This window comes from Chaetodon auriga, chromosome 22, assembly GCF_051107435.1.
Source record: "Chaetodon auriga isolate fChaAug3 chromosome 22, fChaAug3.hap1, whole genome shotgun sequence".
Taxonomy (NCBI): Eukaryota; Metazoa; Chordata; class Actinopteri; order Chaetodontiformes; family Chaetodontidae; genus Chaetodon; species Chaetodon auriga.
In genome coordinates, this window is record NC_135095.1 from 3,793,145 (window position 1) to 3,814,627 (window position 21,483).

At 42.4% G+C, this 21,483-nt stretch overlaps 1 protein-coding gene across 2 annotated transcripts in view; it reads right to left on the bottom strand.

Moving 5' to 3' along the window:
* Positions 1 to 220: 220 nt before the first annotated feature.
* The window catches only part of slc41a2b (solute carrier family 41 member 2b), a 33,430-nt gene continuing 12,167 nt past the window's right edge, over positions 221 to 21,483 (bottom strand). The window contains exons 7-11 of one of the 2 annotated variants that reach the window (XM_076722417.1): positions 20,025 to 20,172; positions 19,354 to 19,433; positions 13,610 to 13,741; positions 12,973 to 13,121; positions 221 to 3,442 (exon numbers count right to left, since the gene is read on the bottom strand). In XM_076722417.1, coding sequence (XP_076578532.1) covers positions 3,257 to 3,442; positions 12,973 to 13,121; positions 13,610 to 13,741; positions 19,354 to 19,433; positions 20,025 to 20,172 — 695 coding nt within the window. In that variant the 3' untranslated portion in view covers positions 221 to 3,256. The remainder of the gene's footprint in view (positions 3,443 to 12,972; positions 13,122 to 13,609; positions 13,742 to 19,353; positions 19,434 to 20,024; positions 20,173 to 21,483) is intronic. The other variant, XM_076722418.1, reaches the window with a different exon arrangement.

The following is a 21,483-nucleotide window of genomic DNA, read 5'->3' on the forward strand; positions in this document are numbered from 1 at the left end:
CCAGGGCTTATATCAGGCATTTTTACTGTTCATTTCAGTCATAACTCCTGCTTTTCCTCCCTGGCTCAATATCTAAGCTTTCATCTGCTGCATTCAGAGCTCATGAGATGGCTGTCTCTCCCTTTCAAAGCAGTAATGACTACTGCTGTATGCCCATGCGGATAAGAGGACAGCTACTTGTCAGCTAAACCCTTCAACAAAAATAACCAGAAATGGGAAGCTATTCAATCCAAACACATTTATTTAGATATTTTCAGCCCACGTGAGCCACATAAGTAAACATAGGGTTTCATACCAAAAGGAAATATATCCACTTTGAAGCAAATTCATGACACCCTCTAGATTCTGACAACTTTGATATCTCTAAGTAGTTTGCGATTAAAATGTGGATATTTCATTTTGGAATAAAACTTTCCAAAAAAGTCGTCGTCATAGAACTGAAAGCGAGTACAAAAGGAAATCATTGCACAGTATTAAAATGCTGTAGAAAGAAAATTGCATTCATGGCATGGCAGAGAAAAATACCTTGTTAACCAGTGAATCTCAAGAGGCACATATCGGAGTTGAAGAGAGCCACTGGCCACGTTCACATGCACGCACCATGCTGCTGAATGATCAGATTTAGGAGGTGGTTTGGTTTAGGGGCTTATTTTAAGTCAAGTGATTCTCCCAACGTTATTTCTCCTGGGGTCAGAGGGATTCAGCGAATAAATGCAGTGAAAAAGTGGCTGAAACTGAGCCCAAATGTGGGATTTCATCATGTTATGTTTACACTGATTATTAGTTTAACAGGAGTAGAAAATCAGACTATACTGAAATTAAAACTGCTGAACAGTTGTGTGCATGCTTGTTGGTACTAAGCATGCATGCATTGTAAACAGCATGTGATTAGCGTGCAAACATCCACCCTGGAACCCCCACAGAGGATAACAGACAGGACAAACAAACAGAGGAAATGAAGGAGAGAGAGAGAGTGAGGCTGACACAATATACAAAGGCTTCCATGGTTTGTTTTACATGAGTGTCACTTTACATTTACAGGAGGCGAAGGCTGAAAAGATGAACGGCTGCAAGGATGCACATAAGTAAATATCTCCGCCGATTGGTCAATCCAAATCAATAAATGACCGTTCACTAAACCTTGCTACAACTAGTCAAGATTTCTGCTCTCACGCAGCCACGTGCAGTTTGGAATGATAATGTTGGCTTGTTAACTGAAGAAATTAGAAATTCGGAGCATTTTGTGAATTTAGACAGTGGTAGACAAAATCATCTCCTCATTTCTCTTTCTCTGAACAAGATATAAGCTAAGAAGCCAAACAGGATTATTTTCCTTTATCATACAAATGACAGTAAGACTGACTACCTCTACACAGCAATACAAGACCAATGCTGTTTCTGTACGTAATGTTAATGTCTCTTAAATTAACTGGAATGGTTGATGACTTTAACCATTAGTTCAGAGTTGAAACATTGAAAAGTCAGCACGGGTATTATGGTATTTTCACCCAACTCCGCGCTGTTAGCTTAATTAGCTCGCTAGTTAATGCTCGGCAACAGCTGCCATGTCAGTCTGCAAAATGAAGGGACGCCTGTGAGAAATGAGGAGCTGCTATTGTCTGAAAAAGGCTTTTAGTGTGAGGAACAACCAGTGAGCTGGGTAACAGAAATGGCCTCTTGGATAAAGTTGTTTGGCTTCCTGGACTGTAACCTTTCCCCAATAAAGAGCAGAGTGAGGAAATACTACACAGCTACTGCTTTTTTAATACCTCTAACCCCACAATGTAATGTACTAAGTTAATAAGATGGTGACTGTAATGTTGGAAGTAACATTTGGTTATTACTGTAAGTGGGATGCCAGTTGGTTGGAAATCCTAATGATTGCAGCTCAAACTAAGAGCCGATAAACACACATTTCAATCCATTCCTTACAATTTTCCAACACAGCCAATATCCCTCCATGATACAGCCCCGTGCACACCGCTCCAACATGTGGAGGAATCCAAAGCTCGCTGTGCAGACCTATAATGCCTCGCTACAATTGCTGAGTTACGACCAGACTGGCGTTCTTCAGGGGAGCGGTTTAGCAAACAGTCAGTCTGGGCCAAAAACTGGCTATAAAGTACTTAGCTGTTGGGCATTGGCGATACTTGTGAACTTGAACTAAATTAACTCGAACTTCACAGATTTGTTGTATTTTGTCATCTTTTTGTATTTCGTCCATGTTCCTACATAAGCATCGTTCACTTAACTAGATCCTGAAATGAAATCAGCTGACTTTCAGCTCAGAATAAGTTACACTATTGGTCCTTGAGACTGGAAATGAACACCTGATCCAACATCCTGTCAGGAGGCAGGCTAGGAAATGGAAAAGTTCAGATTTATTGGTGTCTCTGAATGGCACCCGTAGATGTTTGCTCACATGCAGCCGGGAAGAATGTTCCAGTCTTATTCTTGCCGAAAACACTATGGGATAACTCAAAATACAAAAATAGGAAAGTTATAACTGTAATGTACAGACGGAGCACAAACTGAGTTTGGAAAGCAGGTAAACGCCAAAAAACTGAAAAACAAACAGGTAACAAACAGGTAATGGAAGAAATTTCGGCTTCTCGTACCATCAATACAAATTCACGTTACTCCCTTTTCACTGGTGGTCTGGTGCTGGTAGAGCTGCTGTCATAGCAGTTCAAAGTGTGCGTTCAGGAGCCGACCGTAGGGCCTTGCCTCCACCCCAGCAGTCTCTGTGTCCTACTGACTTGATGAAGCAAAGCAGTAACACACAATGCAGGTAATACATGTTGGGGCATGGAAAGCGGTAAATCACCGAAATATCTACCTGTCAAAGAGACTTTTCTCGAAGCAGAAGTCCTCTGACAGATGCTTGGCTGCAGAGTAGACCACCTGACCAATAACAGGTTTCCTCAGCATTGTGGGTGGTGGTTGTATTCCTGCTCCTCTTACTAAGACCAGCAATATGATATGCAAATGCTTTGGTGCAAACTATGCAGATCAAAATCTGTGCTGAGAACAGTCAAAATTTATGGAATATGTCTTTTGTGTGTACAAAAAAAACAAAAAGCCAGGAGCAGAAAATAGTTTTCAAACCATCATGTGGTTTAAGAAGTGAAGCGGAGGAATGTGCTGGCCAGTGACAGAGAGCACCCACATTCCCACAAGGCTTAAGGGCGTGAGAATTCGGATGGCAAACAGCAGGTTTCCCGTCTCCGCCGACGCCTTATTGTCAAAGGCTGCCTCAGTCGCCCACGTCGCTGTCCTGGTCTCCTATGACCCACAGGAAGTGGAAGCTGAGTGCCAGCAGGGCGGTGCCCAACAGGTCACCCAAAGCTGTCAGGTAAGGGATGGAAAAACTGTCCGGATCCTTGCCGCTCCGCCACATGGAGTGCACCATCCAGTCTGCTATGGACAACAACAGCAACACCTGGAAGAGACAGACAGGAGGATTAGACTGTCTTGCACAAAGACACTAAATGCTAATTTTTGGTAATACTTTTTTGGCGATCCCTTCATTTTTTAGGTTCACATTTGTGCTTTTGGGTAAAATATCTCTGCAGCTACTGGGTGGCTAGCCATGACATTTGGTTCAGACATTCAGTCTCCTCACAGGATGTGCTGGAATGTTTGATCCTCTGACTCTTCATCTAGTGCCCTCATCAGGTATCATTTCTACAATTCTTTGGTTTATGACCAAATTCCAGCCAGCCTCAGCTGTATTTTCTCAATTGTGCTAATTAACAAATGTGAGCATAAGATGGTGCACATGGTAAAAATGACACCTGCTAAACATCAGCATTGTAATTCTGTGGCATTAGCATTTAGCTTAACGCCCCACTGTGGCTAAGCGCAGCCTCACAAAGCTCATGTTATCAAGGCTGGGGGGAAATAAGTGCTTCAAAATGCCGTGCAGAATGCCATAAACACTTAAACTGTAGAGGGAACAGAGAGGAGAAAGAGTAATAGACAGAGCAGCAGACCGAGAGACGAGTTAAGAGGGTGTTATTCATAATTCAAGTTTCCACGCATGGAGGGAACAGTGCAGAGAGAAAAAGAGAAGTCTTTTAAAAGATAAGGACAAGTCTATAATTTAAGGGGAAATGAGCTGTCCTGAGTTGGCAGTGCAAACATTATAAAGACAAAAAAAAGTGCTGCAGTCACTGAGAGATATTGGCATGCTCAGAATACAAGCAGCTATGATGGTATCAAGATCTAGCAGGGAGAATTGATTATGATAATTTATCAGTTTTTGGGGAGAAAAACAGAAATGTTTGAGTTCTGATTGCCTGCTGACAGATTTGAGTGTGCGGGAGTTTTGTTATGGAATGTGTAAACAACACGGCCCCGCTTTCCGAGCCAATGAAGTTCAGTTACGACACGATGAAAGCGTCTCACAGGTGAACAACAAGCTTTCAGACCCGACTATCCACAAGCGAGGGTGTCACGGCTTTGCCTTTTATTCATGATGACAGGGTGGCGCAGTTGGACATCCTCTCCGTTTTTGCAATTGTGGCTTTTGGACCATCACCTGCCTCAAAACTGTCAACTACAATCCATCATTTACAGTACACAGGTCCCATCGAGGAGTTTTTTTTTTCCCTCCTCAGACAAACAAAGAGAGGAAGAGACGGAGAGCGAGAGAGCGGTGTGCAAAGTTTCAGACTGTCAGTTTTTCAAGGATTAAGATCCAATTTCCACATTTTGGCAAAACAAATGAAAAATGAAAGAGACAAATATAACAGAGCGCCGATCCATCATGCGGTCTCTTCGTCTGTCTCTGTATTTGGTTCTTTAATCATGTCTGAGTGGCTCGAGAGAGGAAGTGTCTACAAGATAAAGCTGTTTGATCTCCTGAGATGGCCACGTGTGCCTACATCTGCCTTTGTGTCAATTTCTCCAATTAGAAACTGCTTACACAAGAGGCAGAGCGACATATACAGGCGAAAATGAGCATCTGAATGTCGCTCAGTTTGTTGTTCATGATGGGCGAAGAACAGGCTGATTGGAAAGAAGCCTGAGCAAAATCACTAAAGGCTCAGTGTCATGTTAAAACGAGTGGAATCGTGCAAGGTGTTGGAAATGTTGGAGGCAAACACACAAAAGGCTGTATAGCAGTGGCTTGGACCTGCCCCTGTACCCAAGGGCATGACATTTCACTTTAAACTTGCTCTAAGAGACCTAAGACTCAGGTTGTGTTGCTGTGAGTGTGATGCCTGACAGGAACATCCGGATTGACCCTGATACTGATCCTTCGGCCCGGATCAGTATCAGAGGCAATGCCAGCATACTTTAATGGATCAGTATTGGCTAAAAAGCCCCTGATTGGTCTCGCAGCGCTGCTCTCCTTTACGACATTTTGGCTGCATGTGCGAGAATGTGTGTGAATGTGAAACCTAGTATTCTCACTGAGGCTGAGGATCTGTTTTTTTCAAGAGCATCCTGGCCAAGACAGACAGCAGAACAATTACATGGCTGCAGACATGAAACAAACAATATATGAAAAACAAAGAATCATAAACTATAAAAAAAAAAAAAACCCTGCCATCACATACAAAACATCAACAGCCCGATGTGCTCGCTTCCAAGAGATTTGGAATCACTTTAAATGTATCCAGCCCCCGAAGATTCAGGTAATTTGGAGCTGATTCCAAACTGAGAAAGCAGCATGTCTAAACACGACCAGTGCAGTATGGACTTGGACGACACTTAGACGAATAAGACCTGGAAACGAAGACGGGTTCAGATCTGTGGGTGAGATGGACGCAGACAATGAATCGCCTTATAAGCTCCCACAAGCGCTGGCTAAATACACAGATTCACTAAACTCAAGATGAACAAAACATGAAGGCGGCAGCATCTCATATCAGCTGGAGCAGAGCATCGCTTCCACTGGCTAACATGACAAACGTCGCCAGCAGTAGATCACATCAGCTGTCACTAATCCATTCTGTGAGACACTTGATGACCAAAATGAAACCTGCCGTGTTTGTGCTCCAACAGAGTGATACGTTAACAATCCAGCTGATTGCATCACATCAATTTCAGGTACTCTCCCATTAAAATACTTTCACATCTCAAAGACATCCAGCAGAATTTAATGTGGGATTATTGACTACTTGCATGATGCATGGCATGTTTTGGTTGCTGCTTTGTGAGTGAGTTATCTGAGCTCTTTTTCATTTTGGAAAATAAAAAATACAACAGTTAAAAGAAAGCTTTGATTTTGCTATTCGTATTAATATAGAGTTATTCAATTATCAATCATACAGTACTACCTAAATTGGACAGATTGCTCTAACTTCAGTGTGCACTAGGGTGCTGTGTCATTTAGGTGAAGCATCCGCTCTGACTCAGGAACAGCAGATACTCAATATTAAAGGTAGTGGATTGGAATTGAGCCAAAATACCTTGATTTGAACATGTACAATCCTGCAGCTAATTGGATATAACATGTTAGCAAGCCCTACGACAAAACACGACAATACTAACTTAACTGATTTGAGATATAAGAGATATAATGTGTATTTTTTTCAGTGCGGCATCAACTCAAATAAAATCCCCGTCTTAACCTGCTCTCTCTTATGTTTACTCAGACTGAGTTCTGAGCCCACTCTGCCTCCATTTCTACTGTACTCTACTCTCACCTCATGCCACTCTTAGCTATTCTTGAACACAGCAGGTATTTATCATCTGGGCAAACATAATTGGATTTTGCTGTACTCTTCAAAAAGAAAAGAAAAGAAAAGAAAAAAAGCTTGATTTGCAGACCATTACAAGCTGTTTCACATCGTTGATCCGATATTGCATAATAACTTCTTCTAGTGCATGACTTGAATAATATTTTGTTCAAGAGTGACTTGAATATACACAAACTCAGACATGTTATTAAGGCTTTTTCTTTGCATTCTGTCAGCTTAGAGTGTTTCACTTAGAGACTTAAGAGGAGAAGCTGACTTAGGAGGCACATATAGGTGAGAGATTTATAGGAAAATTCAATGACCTTCATCAGGCCTTGATGTGATTAATAATAAGTTATGCTAGTTATACTCTTGGGTGGCATTTTGTGAATGAAACATGCCCACAAATGGGCGGAACCCATAGTAGTAGGAATTAGTTTCATCCTCTACCATTGTTAGAGCAGGTGAGGTAATGGGTCCTGGTGAGCAGATAAGAGAGTTCAACAAATCCGGTTGTATATAGGATTCAGTGCCCTCAGTCCTGGTTAACAAACTGGGCTGTTGGTAAATGCCCTCAAGTCTCTCTGATCAAGTCAGTCTCAAAATCCAGCCACCCAAAATGACACAGTACATCCCGCTGTCCCAAGACACTGGGGCATTTCTAGGCCCTCTCTCAACCATTTGGATGCTCATTTCTGGTGCCTGCACGTTTCATTGCCGTGTAATTGCCTGACAAAATGAGTTTGGGAGGCATTAAGGTCCAGAATTACTTCAACATCACACTGCCACATCCTGTTCAGGTCAACATCTTCATACAGCTGTAGCGGGCACCATCTCCGGCTCTCACAGAGACAGCAGTTTGACGCAAGCAGTAGGACAGAGACATCCTATTTTTAAACTCTGGATTCCTGCTCTGGCCCTTTAGTTAGTCATCAACAGCTCTCTTCTTTCTTCTTCTTAATCTATGTCTGGTTGAGATTTACAAGTGTCTCGTCTCCTGTTCCATCTGTTGTCACTTTTGGATCACCTAAATCTAAACATTCGTCTTGGCATGCTGTGTTTTTCTCATTTCACAGAGGAAAAGACAGGAATTTGTTACATCTCAGTGGAGAAAAAGGGACATTAAATCAGTCTCATACTTAAACTCAAGTGGTCTATTCTGCTACATGTGTGTCTGGGCTATGAGGTTCTAAAGACAGAAAAACAATCTACTGTCTGTCTTTTTTTTGCCTGAAACTGTCCAAAAGCAGGATCCCATATGCACTCAGGGAGCTAAGCTTCAGTTCACTGATGATATAAGAGGGCATCTCCCAAGCTTGATAAGAGACTGGCTGTACTCATCTATCTAAGTCTGCAATGACACAGACTCTTCTAAGAAATTCCTCATTATGTAGTGGGCACCTACTTTGGGAAGTTCTTTTCTCAAACATTGTGGCCAATCAAACACAAACATGCAGTCTTTTGGGGCAAGTCCAAGCCGAGTCACGAGTCCTTCAGGACAAGTCCAACACTCAAGTCTTCATAAGCAAATTGCAAGTCAGGATGCAGATCTTTCAAGTGTCTAAATGCTGACCCCTCATGTGGTTTCAGACTGTGAGAGGTTGCTGTGATGGCTGCCACCTGGCAACATCAATGTTCTGTATTTTAAATCACCAGCAGAATGGTGCAACGCTGCTACCTCCAACCTTAGCCTGTACTATTCATCTACACCTGCTTGTTAATGTAATATCTAATCATCCAATCAAGTGGCAGCAATTCAGTGCATAAAATTAGAATATAGGGTCAAGCAGCAGAAGAGCACAGTGGGTTGAGAGGGCATCACCAAAAATGGACCGTAGAAGATTGGAAAAAACATTTCCTGGTCTGACCAATCTTGATATTGTTGATCTTGATCTATCCTGCTTTGTACTAACAGTCCAGGCTGCTGCTGGTGGTGTAACGGTGCAGGAAATATTTTCTTGGCACACATTATGTCCTTTAATATCAATTGAGCTTGGTTTGAATGCCTACCTGGGTATTGCTGCTGGCCATAGTCTGTACATCTTCTAATAGCTACTTCATTGTGTTTGCATTAAAAACGGGCTCGCTGCCTAGAGGCATCTTTAGAATGACATGGTTTGTGGATAATTTCCTTTCAAAACTGTACTGCTTACTCTTTCAGTTGAAGGCAGTTCATATACAACTGTTAGAAATGAGACTCCAGATCTTTCTAATAGACAATATTAGTGTCTATTTGTTAGATTGTGTCTTTGTGAGCCTTATTATTGAGCCAAGCTAAGCGGTTTGAGTAGCAAAAGCTGAGCTGACAGATGAAGGATCTTAGATGTGCAGCAATCTTGATCTGTCAAGTTCACACTGATGACACCTGATACCCAACCTTGACTGAAATAATGAGGTTTGCTCTACAGAGCAAGAGATGTTCCGAGTTTTTAAAGAGCATTGAATAAAATTATTATTGGTTTGTATTTGACCATGTGCTGACCCTCTGACTTTTGGCCTTATTATTATTAAATGCCCCGGTGTCATGACTCTCATGAATGCTAGATTACCATGGCCATGCATATTCATCACTGGTAAACTTTATGCAGCCTTTCCGGAGTTTCTTGACTCCCAAACGGCCAAACTAATGTTCACTCAAGTCTTCTTTGACCCCTCTGTGGCTTGTTGCACTAGCTTATTTTGCATTGCCTCATTCTTTGTCTGAATATACAGTGGCCTCACAGAGCATTGTTAAATCATGTTGTCTTGTGTATTGTTCAAGTTCTGTTTTCATGTTTCTCCTCTCGTTTGGTATTGCCCTTGGTTATTTATTCACTGTGGACAAAACCATCGACCACTGTATACCAAAATATGCAGAAGTCTGGCCAATTCAACTCCATTCTTCTTCTTTTCCAATCAGTAACTGTGCCATGAGGCTTGCGGAGATATCACAATGACTTGAGCTATTCTGCAGAAATGTTTCAATTTCTCCCCTAATTTTCTATGGCTTTCACTTTAAATAGAACATTATCAAACCACAGCATATGCAATTTCTGCTTATCGCTGCTATTAAAGGAACAGACTGTTACAGTGCTTTTTACTTTGGCTGAATGACATTATCAAATTCCACCATGTTACCGCCATCTCTGCCAAACTGTGTCCAGCCCCATATTGGAAATATAAAACTATGTTGTAAGGTCTGTATATATTGAATCTCAAATGGATATGAGTTCACGTTAAGAGCCTGGTAACCGGATACTTGAAATGTGGGTCATGTGAGAATTAAACATTCATTTCTTTACTTATGGTTACATTCAATAAAATCCGGCTGCATGGAGAAAGTGATTTCAGTTTTCAGATATGCAGTGATACACCACACTGGGGTCTCTTGAGGGCACCGCCTCAGGCTACTGACATCCATAACTAATGCTGCCGTCTACCTCATTCAAGTGTCTAAACTAAGTCCCCTTTGATTTCTCTCTGACCCAGGTTTGAAACAACCTATTCCAAACATGAATAGAGAAAATATTTACATGAACGTTCCTCATGAGATCAGGGATTGACATTGCTGTAGAGGCAGGCCATGCCGTACCCTCACCTGACACACTTCAAATGTCAAGCTTATGTGTTCATCTGAGTGTAATGTCAGGCGAGATGATGAAAGAGGCAGCATTTTTATTACTGTCATTAATGCCTGGGTTGAAGGATAGGTGGAGAAGTTCACTGAAGGTGCAGCCACTGCAAACGTATATACCCCACTCGTAATCCTCACCCACACATTTGTTTTCAGATCGGTAAGACATCAGTAAGAGCTCTGCACTCACTGCTCACTGCTGAGCTCTATGGTGCAACGCTGTAGCTGTGCAGTTTTCTACATTCTGCTTCGTGGTGACTAGTCTGTGACCCCGTTGAATCCCTTTTGCATTGAGGTATTTAGAGGTTTAAGATTTGTCAGGACTGAAAAAGTGCCTGCAGCTCTTTGCCTCACCAGATCTGCATAGGCTAATGCATATATCTGCTTATGAACATCACAGGCTCATGTTTGACAGCTAAGATGAAAAAAAAATAAAGATAGTGTGTGGAGCCTACTGGACATACGGACAGACTTGTCTCTACAGAATTATAACGCCATACTCTGTACTCTGCCATCAGTTGATTTCTGTATCTATATGTCTGGAGCTGTGGGATGAATGTGAATCACAGATTGATGGGGGTATAGAGGAGTTTAGAGCAGTGATTCTCAACTGATGGGTCGTGACAAAAAAAATCTTGTGCTTTTATTTTGAAGGGAATTTTTTATACTGCAGAAAGGCGTCTTTTTTTCCCCCGATTTGGGTCGCTGCTTGTCATTAAGGGGTGATGGTGGGTCCTGAAGCCAGACCAGTTGAGAACCAGTGGTTTAGAGGACAGAATCACTGAAAAAGCAACTATCTGATGTCTTTCTGTAAAAATGCAAGTTGATATTACATGTCTATCTGTCTGAAAAGTATTGAAATTTATGTGGGGAAAAAAAACAAAAAAACACACATGAATTCTGTATTGTGTAGGAGTTTCATCTTTTTTTTTAAATACACTTACACAGAATCTGGCATTTATCCACAGTGCAGTATTAAAAATGAGCCTCGGACTGAATGTGCCATTACGAAAACTTCCAATTAGCTTTGAACTTCCATATTATGTGCTGCATTCAGCCTAATAATTAGTGTCTGCTATTCTGTCGGAGTCTGTGCAAATGCCTGATGACAAAGTAGATGAAATTCTATGAGCAATTTCTGTGGCACGCTTCAATAAGCAATCATTCCATTATAACCTTGCTGCTATGACACCGCACAGAAACCGTCATTCAAAACAGAACACAGGCAATTTCCCCAAGATGCTCCACAGATAGATCAGCACAGACAACAAAGAAGGTCACAAATTATTCTGACATAGACAAAAGGTCTGCCTTTTAGCCTGACATAGCTTGTAAACCCTGTTGAACATAAAAAAAAAGTTCTAGGTTTTTTTTTAATCCAATAAATAAACTGCTCTTTCTTTAATGGCTGTAAATATTACGATATGAAAGAGACTGGATGCAAACTCTTTCTACACATGCAACTCCATGGACCTGTTTGTGCCATTTGATATTCTATCTGGGACTGAAGCACCCTTTAAGCAGCTCTACTGGCTACAGACTTAATTGATTTGGAAACTCTCCAACTGCTCAGTGGCCAGGATTACATCCTAATGTTCCATGTCTGCATTAAAGATTTAAGGCAACCTCAGAAAGCCTTCGAGCAAAACAAGCGCCAAACGCGTACTCCAAAACACGCCGACCACATTCTTAAAATTCCAGACTTTAAGACAGATCATGGTTCACCTGAAAAAGTTAAAGCAGTCATTCATAATTCAGGATGTTTCTTCATAATTATCTCAACTGCCGCCAGAACAAACACATACAGACGTGAGATTCCTTCAGGCATCGCCTGAAAGCCCAACGCTCCAGGAACTCACAGGATACACACACCTGCCTCCTCCTTTACTTTACTACGAGTGTTCAGAGGGAAACATGTGCGTGGATTAGACCTTCACAGAAACATGTTCCTATTCTCATTGATGAGAAAATAACATCTGCTTCTGAATAACAACGGCACTAAGATAAGCTTGTGCAGATACATTTTTTTTTCTGATTTAGATCTTAGCATGAATTGTGAATATTCAACATGCGCTCGTGTTCTTTGAATATTGTGTAAGTAAGCAAAGCTGCATTGTTTGTAACTGATGCAGGGTTTTTTGCAAGCTGAAAACACCAAAATTTTTGATTGGGTCCACTTAAAAGTAAATGCAATATTTCTGTTCATTTTTCTTGCCTCCACCATGACAGCAGTGAGACTGAACCAAAAAAATAAGCTTTGGAAAACCAAAACAATGAGCTGAAAGACATGAAAAAGCTCTGCAGAACTGAGAGGAACTGCAGAGTTGGGTGATAACTCTGTGGGTTCATCACTGTGAATGACCTTTCTTATGTCACAAATACTAAGTTAATCCATAGTTAATATAAAGGTGTGGATTAGTGCAGCTTTAAACAAAGTACAGGGGTCTGCGTTTTTCCTTCTGTCGGAGTGAAAATCATCTTGAAAATGAAACCCTCCTTCAAGCAGCATTAATGTCTGCTATATTAAGACTGGATTGTGAAAATGGCCCTTGAGCTTGAATACTTTTATGTGGAATGATGAGCAATGAATGTAAAATAGACCATCTTAGAATTCTAAAGCTTCTTCAACATTAATGCACACCGGCGTTAAAGTCATCAGGTGCTCACCTGCAGCATGGCAGCAGCCAGGTAGACCGACATAAAGATGGGCGTCAGGGTGGTGTGTCCGCTCTTCATCAGATGGATGGTGTAGAGGAAGATCAGGTGACCGGGGATCACCAAAAGGAGGAGCACCTGAGCAGAGCGATGATTGGCTCCTGAGGAAGGATGGAGGGGAAGGAAGGTTAAGGGTTAATGGAATGGGAGGGAATCATTTCTTTACACTAGGTTGGTGACAAATTGTGCTGTTTGAATCAGCCCACCTGCTGTCCCCAGGACTCCCAGTCGTGCTGGTTTTCATTCTAGACTTCTAACAGGGAATTAATTTACACGTGGGACAGCAGGAGGTGGCAGTTAACTGCCTGGTAGGGCAGAGAAGCAGCAGGACTGCAGCTCACCAGGCACAGAACTGAAAACCACAGCTTCAAACTGTGGACTTGGTACACAGGTTAAAGCATGATTATAATCCTGACAGCATTTTGATTGACCATCATGTCCAAGCCTTCTTTAGAAGTGTATTTATGTGAAAGTCAATTAAAATGTGTCAGGTTGAGGGCAGCGTGGTATTAATAATCTAAGTGCTTCACAGCTATGCTGGAGTTGGGCAGTAATGCCTGGCCAATATGCTTGCTTGCACAGTTCATACCTGTGCCACAGAATGTACGGCAGGGGTAGTAGCAGCCCTTGGCCTCGTCGGGAACCTCCCCAGGAGCACAGTGGAAATGCAGGTGGGTGGAGATCCTGCTCGACTGAATGGCCACTAGGTTGCCCCCGATTCCTGGACAAGACAGAAGAGCTCATGGTTCATGACTGGAGCAGAAAATTCAATGTGGGGTCAAGTTCATGAAGAGACGGGCAGAAAAATATAGTTATTTATGATCACTTTTCCAGTCAGAGTTGTGAAAGGCTATCGGCTGAAACTGCATCTGTGAGATGTATATCGATATTTAGGTTAGTTCATACCCACCAGCATAAGGGTAGCAAAGTTGGAGTATTGATAAATGCAAAATGCTTTGTTTCTGCTTAAACAAAAAGGATGTCACTCTTCAACAAAAAGGAGGGATTTAAGAATATTTAGAATTTATTTGGAACAACAATCTGAGCCTGCAGCTTCTCACTGGACTAATTTCAAAATATGTTATCCCTATTAGTCACTTAGACATAAAACAATTTGACAAGAAATTCTCCTATTTCTCCAGGACACTGAAAACTTCCAGGACACGACTGACTGGGAGACGCAGTCCAGTGTGCACCCCAGCTCAAAGTTAACTGGTTAGCTACCAGTTAAGGGCTGTCAGGCTATCGAAAAGCGAAATCAACTCAGAGTGGCGTCTCTGTGGTCACCACAGCCCGTCGTTACATTTTTGAAGGGGCATAAGTCAGCTACAGAACAGCTACAGCAGCTTTGTGTGAGGGCTCCACATTTACCTCAACAGACAACTATAAATGTAGCTTCAGTGCTTGCAATGTAATTACCGTGGTGGAAAAGAAAAGAAAAAAAATCAAATCTGCTTAAACAAACTGCGATTTCCTCTCATCTTTGCGTGCAGTTCTATTTTCTTCATGCAAGATTTTAATTAACATCAAGCAGACGAAGAGTCAGGAGAATGTGGGCCGCCATCTGTACTGACAAAACAGAGCACCACTTTACATTCACATGCTGCAGCTATCACACCTCCCCTTTAGCAAGCAACACACAAACTAACTTCCCGCATCTTTCATCCTTGTAGCCACAGTCTGGTGAGTGAGCCCCGCAGGAGAGCTCGCATACATACAGATATCAACAACAAAACTAGCTGACAGGTGGGCACAGAGTGGCTAGGAAGCGGAGAAAAAAGCTTTGCTAAGTGTGCCTTTAGTCTGTAAAAAAAAAAACTGTAGAACTGAGAAGAGAGATGTTTCTTTCTTCCCCATCATAAAAAATGTATCACTCAAGTGCATGCAGTGCAGTGCGTAAACACATCTTCTATATGTCGGCTTTTTAGTCACTGAAGTGGTCGTGTACTGCAAACCATACACAAAGAACAAGAAGCCGGATGTGTTTGTGTGTGTGTGTGTGTGAGTCCGACCAGGCTTGTTATTGTGATGAGTATATTAAATTAGACACTGCCAACACCTCAGGGTGATGTCCACTTAATTCAATCTATTGTGGTCCTTTGTCTGCCTGGTAACATTTTATTGGAGCGTTACCAGCGCTCCCACTGGGCCCGTAAAGAGACATAACTTCACAATGAGTATTCACACTCACTCTGTCCCCGTCTGTCTGATCACGTCACGCTCCTGCCCTCACAGTCTGAATGTGCCACTGGTCTGGTGTCGGTCTTTAAAAGAACAGTTCGATACACTTGCTTGAGATTTGCATCAATCTCACGACTTTGTTAAAAGTGGAGCTGGAGTTGGGAAACGGTTAGCCTAGCTTAGCATAAAGACTGAAGGCAGCTACCCTGGCTCTGTCAAAGGTGGAGGTTCATGGATCATAGCGCACATTATTGGAAGTTGACATTATTCCATTATTTCCTGAATTTGTTCTATTCTGTGCTCCGAATCCCATTTACTTTCACATTTGACTACTACTACTGTTACTAGTTCTTATTTTCCATATTTAGCTAAGTTCAGTTTATTTAACTCATAATTCTTCTGTTTTCTACCATCCGTCACGTATTCCCAGGCATGACTAACTCCTGCTGACGGTGTTCATTACAATTTTGGGACAACAATACACATTAATAACTCATTAAAGAAATGAGTCATTTTAGCATGCAACTTGGCATTTCAAATATATTCTATGCTCCCTGCATTGTTGTCAAGTCATGGTTAAAATTGGAATAATTGCACACTGATTTTGACTTTCTGGCTTTCTGTCCTTAGGATGTTTGGGATGGGTAGGGGGTAAGAGGGTGGAGGGTGTTCTTAACACCTCAGCAGGGGGCAGAGGTGGAGTGAAGCAGGTCTGGGGGCGATCTGGCTTATTCAGGTCACTGGGTCTGACAGGAGGAATGGGGATGAAGAGGATGAGGAGGTCTGGGCTGCAGCGAGGCTACGTGGGGGAACTGCAGGGGGTCTGTGCTCCTTTCAGCTGGGCCACTGTGCCCGGAGGGGCGAGACACAGGAAGTGTCTGCCCAGCGCCCACCCACCTCATCTCTGCTCCTCTCCTCCAGGTATAATTTCATTTTGTTTATTTGAATGGCTCTCACACCAGAATGTGACACGAAAACACAAACACAGATAACATATAATGAAGAAAAAAACGGATACAAGAGGGAAAAAAAATGACTTATTGCTGGAAGAGAGATGTCATAAAGCCGGCAGACACCTTATCTTAAAACAAACAACAGAAGGACTGCGAACAGGCAAATATGCCAAGATGGCAAGCAAAGATTAAAGACTGCTGGCTGGTAAAATACTGCAGAACAAGATGGGTAACATAATATGATATCTACAGGTTCAGGAAAGCACATCAGCACCTTTTTAAGACCTTTCTAATGACCTGAAACTGAATTTAAAATCAAAATGAAGGGAAAAACAACAGGCCCATTTGTGATGCGATATACTCTTGCTAATGAAATGGGTACAGGTACATCGAGAAATGAACTGGCACACTTCCGCAATACCTGAATAGCTTTTAAGTAATTTAAATATTAATCTAGCCACAGGTACCTTCTATTGCAGGAGAAATTGTATAAAATAGGCCTAACGTATTCAAATGAAATAATGGAGGTCAGCGTGGTAAAAAGGAGCCGTTCTCCCTCTATCTGTCTTTTCTTATCACACTCTACACATCTCCTTCTCCACTCCATTCTAATCAAACACCCACACACCATCCTCTCACAGTTTCTCTTCTGTCTGCCCTTTGTTCAGTTGTATTTTTTATTAGAACAGGAACCACGGTGCATTTTAATCAGCTGAAAGACACGAGCAGACCGCCTCAATGTTTCCTCACCCACGAATAAAATGTTGTACATCGGAGACGGTTAAAAAGTTTGCTGAGACCTGGATTCTTCCGACACAGCGCGCACAAAATACAACATCATCGCCGTCTCAAGCGGACACACGCTTGATTTCCCAGCTGTTTGTGCCTGGGGTACATCTCGGCGGAAAACCAATTAGAGTCAGAATCGTACTCCATCTCGTTAAATGTCTCTCATTAATGACATTTAAATTAAAAGCTTATCTCTTGTTGTGGAGGTGCCAAGCCCCGAGCTACCGGGGCTGAGCCAGTTAGCAGTGGGAGACAGAAGCGAGGGGAAACAGAAGAGGACCAGTTTTGTGAAGTGGAGACAGACGGACTGCAGCCGACCGCCTAAACCGCTCTCATTGAATAACTTATTCATGATGATGAACATTTGGAGTTTTTATTTAGTAACCTTCATTTATCCAGGGAATGCTGACTGTGCACACTCTCTTCTTCTACTTTCACATTCACACCTGCAAGCTGGACAGCACAAGACAAATAGACTCTCTGGCATGCCATCCATCTTGTGTATAAACACTTTGTCTGCATCTCAGCTCAAAGGGTCAAAGACTGCATTAATTGCTGAGAGGGACAAATGAGACAAACAACAACAGAGTTTCTTTGTACCCAAACTTGCAAGTTAAACAGCTCGTTGCTGTCTGCTGGGTAAAATAAACCTGCGGCACATTAATGTTGCCTATGAAGAATCTCATTAAGAAAAAGTTTTACTTCTCATAACAAATCTATGCAGACACAGATTGAAGTCAGCATACACACGCATATCTGACTCATGTTCAAGTGCATCTAAGTATTTGCTTTTACTAATAACCCATAAGCCTTAGAGGCCATGAAAAAACAGAAGACACCAGTGTATTCAGAACACTCAGATGCAGGAACAACCCCAGATATTTGCAGATTTGATCATAAATCTAACCACAACTCCATCACAAGAGGACACTCTTCTCCTCTGACAGCACAGACAGACCATTAGACCAGAGCGCAATGCAGCCATAGCACACAATGCGGTTTCAGTAAGTGGCGAAAGTCATTCTGGAAAATGCATGATGTCACCAGCTAAGTTCTTTTATTACGAGTAGATGTAGACGAGGGTCAGCAGGTTGAGGAAAAGTGGCAATAAACATCCCAGACTATATAATATGATAAAACAGTGTTGCGCTATCCAAAAATTTTTGTCTTATGGGCGTCTTATGAGGCAGCTGAGGGACAGGCGAGTGCCTCTGCTTCAGTGCTGTTCATTTCCCTCCTCCACACTTTAACAGCTGGGCTAGAGATCTGCTGGGGATCCATCAGATCAAGAAGAAGAGACGTGTATAGTTTCGCTAAAAGGATCTTAGACTGGTACCCCTGCGTTTCCTAACACATCATTTAACATATCAGATTAAGCTCTCTTTATACAGGTTAAATACTGTACACACATGGGCCATTGATGTCTTAAGTGAGCAAAGCTACACCACATCAGCATGCTCATGTGCTCACAGTGACACTACCAACCTGTTGATGTTTACCAGCTATCTGGTCACTGACCAAAGTATTTGACAAACTACATTTGATGGTGTTAGAGAAAAGGTCAGGGGATGAGAGTTTTTACTACTCATCCTTGGGGGGGTGGGGGGGAATGGATGTCTGAACCAAATTTCTGGGCAATCCATCCAAAGGTTGCAGAGATATTTCAATAAAAATCCAAAATGTCAACTCATGGTGGCACTAGAGGAAAAATCAGGGGATCACCAAAGTCATCAGGATTCATTGTCTGGAGATCATGACAGTCTGTGGTTGACCAACAGACTGACAAACATTTACATCCCAATAGTCAGAGCCCTAGTGGCGCTAGAATGGTTGAAAACATTGAACTATAACAATTACTTGCAAATCATTTCAAATTGATGTGAAATTAGAAAGAGTAATTGACATGGATCCTCATGTATTCTGTTCCAAGTGGAGGGCACGTTGTAATCAAACATTGTGAGAACATAGGCCATACTGTTACTGTGGCTATGGTACACGCATGAAACAGGGGAAGAAGCGGATTTGTAAATGAGGGTCACTGACCTTAAGACTTTCATCTGAGTTACACACATGTTTAACCACAATCTTGTGTGACTGGTGGGTGGCTTATTGTACGTCAATGAACACAGTGCAACTCTCTCACACCGACTCTTAAAAGCTGTGTCCTGCACTTTCACCGGGGATTACAGCAATCTAATTGCACAAGCTTTGGGTTTTATTTATGTGTGTACATGTCTTTTCTAAATCCCCCGGGATTTAGGAAGCTATTGTATGAAAACCTTCAGTGTACTCTTTGACCAGATTCTCCCTGTCTGTTCATGCCTCTGGAGCAAGCAATTGCAAATTTAAACAGTGACACCCTGAAGCCGTTCAGAGTGAAGGAAGAAGAGGTGCAAATGCTGTGACTCACCGTTTATAACCGGGGTGTACACTACAATGCCAGCCAGATTTGGGTCAGACACTGTTTTGTCCAGGATGAGCCCTCCAATGCTGTAGAACACAACATAAAAAGATCATTAACTGGTGTCACTGTGTGTGTGTGTGTGTGTGTGTGTGTGTGTGTGTGTGTGTGTGTGGACGATGGAGATAGAAAGACAAAAAGGGCCATGGAAAGAGAAAGAGAGAGCATTGTCTTCATCTAAATGTTGTCCACAGTGAATTTGTGTGCCGCTCTACAAAAGCCACTAAAAATGCACCATCGGCTGCACTGAATGGGGAAGATTAAGAGAGAGTGGAGCACAGTACAAGAGGAAGAATGAAAGATCTTTCAGTAGTTTTAGAGCCAATATTTGTATTTTCTTACTTCTCGATAAAAGCCTGAGAAGTGCTGGGTCACCTGCACTGAGTGTCGAGAGGAGGGCGTAAGAAAGAGTGAGAGCGAGTGAGACAATCAATCCTTTCCTCCTGGCTGTATTAGCAAGGCTGCCAGGCTCAAGGGGACTGGAGGGTGTATGTGCTCGGGTGCTGCAATTTGTTTAGGGGATGAGTCATCAAGCAAACCAGACACTGGGAGTCGCAGACACAGAATAGCAGTTCTTTCCCCTTTGAAGACTAAACACACACGCATACACAAACACACACCTGCTGATGACCATGGCAGTGATGACTGGCTCCCATCCGGAGTAAAGCAGGGTGCGGCTGGCTGGGTGCTTGGAGGAGATGACGATCCACAGAGGAGTCAGACACATGAAGAAGGCGCAAACCAGTGATGACACGTATGAGTAGGAATCTGGGGAAAAGGGAGAGGTGCATTCATTTTCACTCTTTGGGTCGTGGCGGTCTGGAGCCTATCCCAGCATATACGAGTGAAATGCTGGGAAAACTGCTTGGGTACTGTAAACAATGTTTCACTGTCAGTGTCAATATGATATCAGTAACGTAGTTTGAGCAATACAAACATGTTTTCTCCATGTTGTCCAATGCATTAATGCTAAATGCTGACGATACTGATTTAACATGCTAAACGTGAGTTGACCTTACATTTCTCCCACTCATTGTGCACACAAGTATCTCTCAAGTGCAGTGCACATGGTCATTTGAATACAGATACATTTACTTGGGAATGTTCACCTGTTAAACAATTTCAACTGAAATAATAAAAGGACTTGAAGCTAAATTTTCTACAATCTACACCTCTCACATAATTAGATTTCGCCCGCTAAACAAGAATAATGCAGGGTCTGCAGAAAGGCCATTTCAGGTGATGTGGAGCTTTCGTGTTGAATTTTCACCACAGAAATTTCAATTAGTCAAATTGCAGCAATCAAACTGACACAATGTGGATTTACGGCTCCGTAGGGCCTCGAGGCTGCTGCACACTTTGCCCCGCTGCTAATCCAACCTTGGCTGTGCATACATTTTGTCAATGCAAGCTGACTGAAATGTGGCTTTTCTTGCACATGGTGAGAAAGCTCATTCATGAAACATGATGTCATCCATAGCAAAGGGCTTCGGCCCACCCTTCTCTTCGCTGAGGAGTTCTCTCCATTCCTCAGTAAAAGTTGCTCTCTGTAGCTGTGTAAATAGACTGAAAGAGGAAATTCTTAACTGGGAACGTTCAGCAGCGTTTAGAAGGACTCCTGCTGGTAAAGTAAGCTACGTTGTGAATATGGCTCAATATCTCCTGACTGAAGCCAGAAGCATGCTTCTCCAGGCCACAAATGGGCAATCATGCAGGGAGGGGGTTGAATCAATCAATCAGCTTGCATGATGTGAAGGTCCACACAGGATAGTGTTGAGAATTCGGTTAACCACAACATCCTTCTCCGCGTAGGTTCACAGAGACTTTTATGGGCAACTTCATAGCAGCATAATTCCAGTTAAGGACTTAGAAGTGTCAGTCAGCTGTCACGACTGTTTAAACGATTGACTTCTAAACAACACTAAGAGTCTACCTGCATGCTCACAATGAAAACATTAGCATGCTGATGTTTAGCAGGTATAATGTTTGTATGTTCACCATCTTAGATCTGATGATGGCGCGAGATGAAAAGTCACCAAAGTCACTGGAGCAATGAACGTCTGTACAAACGCTTTGTGG